Source organism: Syngnathus typhle, linkage group LG20 (assembly GCF_033458585.1).
Source record: "Syngnathus typhle isolate RoL2023-S1 ecotype Sweden linkage group LG20, RoL_Styp_1.0, whole genome shotgun sequence".
NCBI lineage: Eukaryota > Metazoa > Chordata > Actinopteri > Syngnathiformes > Syngnathidae > Syngnathus > Syngnathus typhle.
Genome location: NC_083757.1, coordinates 8,634,775 through 8,642,561, shown reverse-complemented (window position 1 = coordinate 8,642,561; position 7,787 = coordinate 8,634,775). Strand labels below are relative to the sequence as shown.

Below are 7,787 nucleotides of genomic sequence, written 5' to 3'. Positions count from 1 at the left end.
ACATGTAAAACGAGGACCAAAGTTGGTGATCCTTGCTTGACCCCGATTGGACTTACGGCAAATGAAGTGTAAATGACACATTGTTCCTGAACAACTTTATTGAATATCAACGGTAGACTTGTATATATGTAGATTTATACATTTCTTTCAATATTCATCCTAGCGTGTTAGTGTGTGTGTGTGCTTGCACACAGGGCGTTGTGATGCGAAGTGCAGTGGTGTTGGAGTAGTAGTGCTTGTAGTTAGTGCATGTTGCATGCTTCTTCCTGCTTGCTACCTTCTGCTTTCAGCTACTGCCGCCGGCTAGCCCCCTGTCTCCGGGGGCAAAAAGAGGAGCTGAGTGCATAAGTCTCCTCAGCCGGTACATGGCCTCTCCACCGTCAAGACTTCTGCATGCCTCCTCATGGCCACACATGGTAACTAGGTGCCTCACGGCCCCAGGCCAAATTGCAGGGGATCGATCGGGGGAGCAACAGTGGGCCCCTAGGCGTGACGTACAGGCCCACCGGCGCGTGGATGTCCTGAGGCCCGCTAACCACTGTCCCAGCTATGGGAGAAATAGCACCCCCGCTGCCTTGTGGGTATCGTCTGGAACGAAAAGGCTAAGGGAGCAAACCCTGACAGGAAACCCATCTCGGACTCCGTTAGGCAGACTCATGCTTTAAAAAAGCATTGTTCTGGCAACTCCTGCAGCCAACCTGATGCCAAATGTATCGGTTCACTGTTCCTTTGGACGACAACAGGAAGGCCGAGAGGGAAGCCCTGATGCCTGGGAAACTCAAGGCTTCCATAAGACTTGCCCAGGCTTCTTGCGCACTGGAGAGGAACTCACCAGCAACAGCAGACGCTGTGCAAAGAACACCTAACCTCCAGACACAAGAAATCTATGGTCTTTCGAGACTGCGATGCCGATGATGACATCCTAGCGCTATTCAGAGTTGTATTGCTTCCTTTCATTCTTTCAGCCAAAGTGGCTGAGAAATGGCGCTGATAGATTTTTTTCCTGGTGTCTCTTTGAAATGAATCAGATTGACTCAAAACGTACTGGGAAGCTCAAACGACAAGCAAGCTCCCCTTCTTGGCACTGACGCACATTAATAAATGTATATATGTGTGTGTGTGTGTGTATGTGTGTGTATGTGTCAATATATGTACACATACTTTGTCATGTGTACATAGCCCTAATCCATCACATTGAGTTGAAGTTGAATATGAGCTCATTAAAAAGTCAATCACCTGGCAACATAACTCCACTGAGACCACAAATTACAAGTTTTTAAATACCAGCCCATCAAAAAAAGTTTTGACAAAAGTACAACAGAATATGTCAAAGAAATTAAATTTAAGTCCCTTACTTGTTTCAAATACCAAAAACAAGAAAGTCCTTGGAAGGTACCAAGACGGTCTTGAAGAATACGATCAATACGATTATCACGTAGTGCTCGGCATTTCAAGTGAGGACAACGTTTTCCGTTTGAGGCTTGAATGGGGTGCCAAGGCAAAAACTGCCTCAACTATCAATCGGCCCGTTGATAATTTTGCAAACAAGTGTGATGTCATCAACACCAAGACCATGTGCGATAACGTCATCTTCGTCGTGTAATGTTCAATCGCTGTTGTGTTCCTGAGAGAAGGGGAAAAGAAAGTAGGCGGACACAGCGGTCTCGTCTTGCGCTCGTAATGTGTGTGGCTGTTTTAGTCCATGTGTCAGATGTTGAAATACTTATGGCTGCTGTGTGTTCCAAAAGTCAGGACAGGATTTTAAAGGCCTCCTTGCTCCTGCTCGGTCAATCACTTTTTAAACAGGTGTGGTCTTCCTGTTGAGCGTGTCCGAGTTGCTGTCGCGGTCCCGTTTGGCCGTCAGACGGTCCAGTGTCCCCACGTTGCCTCTGTCCCGATCCATGGTGGCGGCGGACATTGGCGCAGCGCCGGCTGCGGGAGCACCGCTGCCCGCCGCAGAGGTGGCGCTGCTCAGGGGGGCGGCGTTCTGGGCGGCGGTTGCCAGGTTGGATTTGGAGTGCGACGGGAGCGTGCCGCCGCCGCTGCCGCCGTCCTTGGGGAAGTAGTTGTGCAGTTGGTAGAGCGTGGCGCGGTCCATGGTGCCGTAGAGGGGCGGTGCACCGCCACCCAGGCTGCCCAGCTTGGCGTCCCTGGACAGGGTGTACATGGATATGTCGCCGCCTCCGCCATGGTGAGGGTTGGGTAAGGTGGCCACGGAGAAGGGGGGTGCAGACGGGGGCAGGCTGAAGGTCTTGGCCCCCACGGGTGAGGTCTCCCCTGAACGAGGCGGGTCGGTGGAGCGTGAGCTGGAGTGCGAGCGCCGGCGGAAGCGATAGCTGGGCAGACGCAGCATTGCGTGCGTGGTGCTCTTGAAGAGGTCGACGCGGGAGCGACACCGCAGCTCTTTGTTCTTCTCGATGTAGATGTTGACGGCCAGGACCCCCACCATCTCAGCCAAGATGAAGGACAACCCACCGAAGTAGAAGGACCATCCATACGAGTAGTGCCACTTCTTGTCCTCGTCCTTCTTGGGCGAGATGTCGCTGAGTGCCGCCGAGATGTAAACAATCACGCCAATGATGTTGCTCAGGCCTACCGACAAAAGAGTAAGCAGGTCACAAAGGCTCACGTGTGTGTCCTGCACATGTTGGTGTGCTCCCGACCTGCCGCTACAAAGAGAATTCCTCCTCCCAGGATGATGGTTCGTTTGCTTTTGTAGAAGCTGCTGGAGGCCACACACACGCCGCCCAGCAGAAGCAGCACGGCGCTCAGGATGGGGAACATGCTTGACGCGCGCACTACACCTGTGTGCGCACACAACACACAACAAACGCACGCGCGGACACACACACGCACACACACTCAGTTGTTAGTGGATGCTCTTGGAGGTGGTGGCGCACAAAGTTTGTTTGTTTATTTGACAGGGACAGAGTGTATCAATCAACTTTTCTGTAGATGCATTAGCCAAGGGGATATTCTTCCTTTGTAGTCCCTGAAGCAAAGTGTGTGAAGTCTCTTGCCCAAGAACACAACGACACGTGGTTCAGACAGAGCTGGGTTCAAACCATTGACCATTCGGTTTCTGACTGACCCGCTCGACTGCCTGAGCTACAAATTCCACAGTGACGCAGTGATGTGCCGCAGGAAGAGGAAGAATGACATCGTGCTCCATCCTCCTCACATTTAACATGTCAACACGTTTGGTGTGTCTCACAAAATGGCATCCCTTCAGTGACAAAACGGCAGAACAAGACCATCGTCTTCCCAGCACTGCTGAAAATAATTCCTTAGCACTTTTTAGAGATGGTGCATGTGCGCCCCCACACCCCCAGACTCCCCACCTGACACGCAGACGCCGACTATGGCATTTGTGCATTGATGTCCGCCCACCAGCCCCTTCTGTCCTTTGCGCATCCTCTGCTCTTTGTGTGTGCGCGAGTGCGCACTGCGGATGTGTCACTCACGCAGCAGATACTCGGCAGCGTCTTGGTCGTAGTCAGCGTCGTCTGGGAAATGGTTGATCTGCGAGCACACGCCTCGCTTCAAGCCTGACAACCAAGAAGTGCAACAGATCAATCAGATGTGGCCGGACGGCTCATCTTCCAACATGTCATCAATCACGGCAACAGTGGGCGCGCACGCACTTATACACGTGCATGTACACGCACAAACGCACGCCTACAGTACAATAATACGCCCACGTAACAAAGGCAAGCGGAAAACGGCGCTACCCTCGAGGCAGCAGATCCTCCAGAGTCCGGAGTGCGTCAGGGCGCCGGGGTCCTTCTTGTCTCTGGCGCCCTCGTCCTGCACCGACGACGACGAATTGGTGGTGCTGTTGCAGATGAATGCTCGGGCGTACAGCCAGTAGTCGGTGCCGATGGCCACCGTCATCAGGGCGAAGGCGGCGAAGGCCCCCATGCTGGTCAGCAGCACCTGGATGCCGCGCTCGCACCATGCCAGGGCCGGACGCCCCAAGAAGCTGGGCTCTAAGGACCAGCCCTCATCAACATCATCATCAATCATCATCACATACGTGTGTGAGCTATGTCATTTTTAAGACTTTAAATACTTGATTGATCCCGAATGAAATTGTGAGTAGTCTTCTGCTCACATTCACACAAAACAGTCGCACAAAATAGTGCACTGACACACTTTCGGAAGCGAATGTGGATGGATGTCACGTACACTGTCTATGTACGTTTTTGTGTATGTCTGTCAACATCGGTGCGTGTGGGTGCTTGCAGGGCCCGTGTTTCCGCGTGATATGTGTGTGTGTTACATGTGTTTCTATGTATGTGCGTGAAGTGCGTCTGCCTGTGGTCGTGTATTAACATGTGAGCGTGCGCTTCAGAATGTGTAGTATGTGTGAGTCATCGTCTATTAGTGTGTGTGAATGTCTGAGTGCGTGTTTTAGTTTGTGTGTGTGTGCGTGTGTTACCTGTGAGCACGTTCCTGCCTTTTGCCTCCATGCTATGTCGTGATCGACTTGTGATTGTTGGTTGCTGAGCTGTTGCTTGGCGTCTTTCAGCTGCTCTTGATCTCCTCCATGCTCTCTTCCTTTCTTTTTTTCCCCGTCCTGTCTTCTGCTTTCCAATCGCGCCTCCTTACCGGACGCTCTCACTCAGCATCGGCGGAGAAAAGAAAGAAGGGAGGACAGAGGGAGGGTAGGGTGTCAGTCAAAATGTAAAGAAGCAACGTGAAACAAAGTTGAAGAAAAGGATGGAGAAGAGGCACTTGCTTTCCTTCCCTGTTGGAAAGACGACGGCGATTTGAGAGAGATAGAGTGAGAAAGAGAGAACCATGCGAGTGAGTGGTCGTTCGCACTCCCATCACCATGGCAACTGTGATTCTGAAGTCGACCTTGGAGAATGAGTGAGTGAGTGTGCGTGGGGGGGGGGGGGGGTGTCAAGTGGTGTACACATGTACGGTCCATGTCGGTCCGTGTCTTTTGGGCATTGCACGTTTGGAAGCTGGCATTTAAAATTGAAAAGCGACAGGTTATCTCATTTATTGATTATTTGATATTTGAATGAAAAGACTAAAATCAAAAGACAGCTTTTTCGTTTATCTGGAACGATTACGCAAAAGTGTAATATATGTTTGATTTTCACTTATTACTACAACGAAAACACAAGCACAGCACGGAACACAAATGGAAAAAAGGCAGGTATACAGTAATCCTTCATTTATCGCAAATAATTGGTTCCAAGACCACCCGCGATAGGTGAAAATCCGCGAAGTACTGTCACCTTCTCATTTTTAACGTACAGAATTTTTTTGTGTGTCAATAAATGTATATTAAACCATATAAGTGCATATGTTATCATTAGAACATTAAATAATAGTTTTAAACATCTAAATATTATATTACCGTTTTTTTCCGTGTATAGTGCGCAATATTTTACTAATTTATTGTCCTAAAATCTGGGGTGCGTATTATACATGGGTACAAAGAAAAAAATTTTAAATTTTTTTTTTTTTAATTTTTTTTTTTTTTTTAAATAAAGTCATGGTACAACAAAACCAACAACAGGACTGACCGACAAAGTCATGGAACAAAAAGACAGGGTGACATTACCAAAGACAGGAACAGAATGACAGTAACACATGCAATGATCCAACGGTGAGCGAGGGGCAGACAGGACTTAAATACAAAACACGTTACATCGATTGAGGTGACACAGGAAGAGCGGGGTGACACGAACAGAAACTATGGCAACTTAGACACATAGCAAAACTGGGGACGAGACATGACAAATCTCCCCCGAAATAAAACTCACCTTTCTTCTTGTTTGTTGTCAATCGCGCATCGCATTCAGCCATCCTGCCCAACACACTTAGTAAAATTCATAATTGACGACACATCGTTTGATGCGATGGTGCAATCCTCGATGGTGTGTTATTGTCAAATATTGTTTGTTTTTTAATCTCCATCGCGGACCGGACGTCATACGGAGGCCGCCATTACAGATGCGCAGAACGGTTGCGCAAGACACGTCAGCTATATAAAGAGCGAGAGTTCAGTTCTCCATCTATTAGTTTCAATTCACAGTTTAATTAGCAGTTTCAATCAGCAAATAACAAAATGCGTATTACAGGTAATATTTTATTTCACAACACTTTGCCTTGTTCCTTTCGTCTCTGCTGTTCATTTCAAACACGCTCCATACGACCGCAATGCTCTTGTATCAGACGCTCGCTCGATCACCTGCGAGTTTGCCGTCTGTCACAATGTACCCTACACAAATCCGAAACATTTGTTGCGGCTCCGAGTCACGACGAGGGGCAAGTTTTGGTTTCCAAGGTTGTTTTTATTCCTCTTCAACGTCTCTCCCATACAGAGCCGCCTCTTTCCCCTGCGCACGGAGCGCGGTGGTGCGTTTAGGGGCAGTCGGAGAAATCAACGCCAACAAAAAAAATGACATCCAGCCTAGTTAAGACCATACCAAAGACTTTAAAAATGGGACCCATTGCCTCCCTGCGTGTGTGACGATCTTTGGGACTTAAAAAAAAATAAAAATAAAAATTACAATTCTTTTTTAAAAACTTCATAAAAATTGGGTGCGTATTATACATGGGTACAAGCTTTTTTCCAGCATCAGCATGCCATTGTTAGGGGTGCGTACTATACATGGGGGCGCACTATACACGGAAAAAAACGGTAATAGTATCAATGACATACAGAAAATAATGTATAAATAATATAAATGATACGTATGTGTAACATATGTAGATGTAGCTAAAGTATACATACTGTAAATATATTTTTAGAACTCTTGTTATTACAGTCATCCCTCGCTATATCATGGTTCACCTGAGGTGTCTCAGAAAGTACAACCTCTGCTGGGCCTTCTTCCAGACAGAGTCTATGTGGCCGGTCCATTCAGGTCCCGGGAGATTGTGGATCCCAGGAATTTGAAGGTGTCTGTGGTGGGAATAGCATTACTGAGGATGGTAAGGGGTGGAAGTCGCAAAGGCTCTCTCCTAAAGTCCACTGTCATCTCCACGGTCTTGAGCCGATTCAGTTCCAGGTGGTTTTGGCTGCATCAGTGGACCAGCCGCTCTATCTCCTGTCTGTACGTAGTCTCGTCACCGTCCCGGATCAGTCCGATGAGAGTGGTGTCGGTCGCACACTTCACGAGGTTCACAGAAGGGTCTCCTGAGAAGCAATCGTTGGTGTAGAGCACAGGTATCAAACTCAAGGCCCGGGGGCCAGATACGGCCCGCCACATCATTTTATGTGGCCCGCGAAGACAAATTGTGCATCAAATTTGTGTGTCATTACTAGAATTGCAAATTGTCTTCACTTTTAATATATATATTTTTTAATATTTGACCAGTTTTTACTCGATTCGAAAATGAGTTACCGTTTTTTTCCATGAATAATGTGCAAAACTTAACTAATTTATTGTCCTAAAACCTGGGGTGCACATTATACATGGGTACAATTTGTTTTGTAAGAAAATCATGGTACAACAATTTTTGAAGAAAATCTTGTCACGGATGGAGTATGGAAAGGAGCAGGGCGACCAAGTGCAGCTTGGACCAGGGTTCATTGGAGGAACTCAAAACACACACTTGGTAAACTAACATAACTCTCTAACAAAACCAACAACAGGACTGACTGACAAAGACGTGGAACAAAAAGACAGGGTGACATTACCAAAGACAGGAACAGAAACCTGTGTTATTGTCAAATATTGTTTGTTTTTTAATCTCCATCGCGGACTGGACGTCATACGGAGGCAGTATCACTGCGAATAGTCATCTTCTTGACTGAAAAT

At 47.8% G+C, this 7,787-nt stretch overlaps 2 protein-coding genes across 2 annotated transcripts in view; both read right to left on the bottom strand.

The window, feature by feature from the left end:
- Positions 1-80: 80 nt before the first annotated feature.
- LOC133144152 (voltage-dependent calcium channel gamma-4 subunit-like) lies at positions 81-4,577 on the bottom strand. Its single transcript, XM_061266628.1, has 5 exons — positions 4,442-4,577; positions 3,732-3,989; positions 3,465-3,548; positions 2,664-2,804; positions 81-2,592 (listed from the first exon to the last, which is right to left on the bottom strand). Exons 1-5 carry the CDS (start codon positions 4,470-4,472, stop codon positions 1,799-1,801), a joined length of 1,308 nt encoding a protein of 435 aa, XP_061122612.1. The 5' UTR covers positions 4,473-4,577; the 3' UTR covers positions 81-1,798.
- Positions 4,578-5,435: 858 nt separating this feature from the next.
- znf704 (zinc finger protein 704) overlaps positions 5,436-7,787 on the bottom strand; it is an 80,712-nt gene continuing 78,360 nt past the window's right edge. Inside the window, exon 10 of the transcript XR_009710601.1 lies at positions 5,436-7,162. The gene's annotated coding sequence lies outside the window, so the exon portion shown is untranslated. The remainder of the gene's footprint in view (positions 7,163-7,787) is intronic.

Bases quoted from the DNA above. Each gene is read 5' to 3' on its own strand.
- LOC133144152 (XM_061266628.1), bottom strand. From the start codon at position 4,472: ATGGAGGCAAAAGGCAGGAACGTGCTCACAG. The intron at 3,990-4,441 runs GTAACACACGCA...GCTGGTCCTTAG, and splicing joins AGGCAGGAACGTGCTCACAG to AGCCCAGCTTCTTGGGGCGT. The intron at 2,805-3,464 runs GTGAGTGACACA...GTGCGCACACAG, and splicing joins CGCTGCCGAGTATCTGCTGC to GTGTAGTGCGCGCGTCAAGC.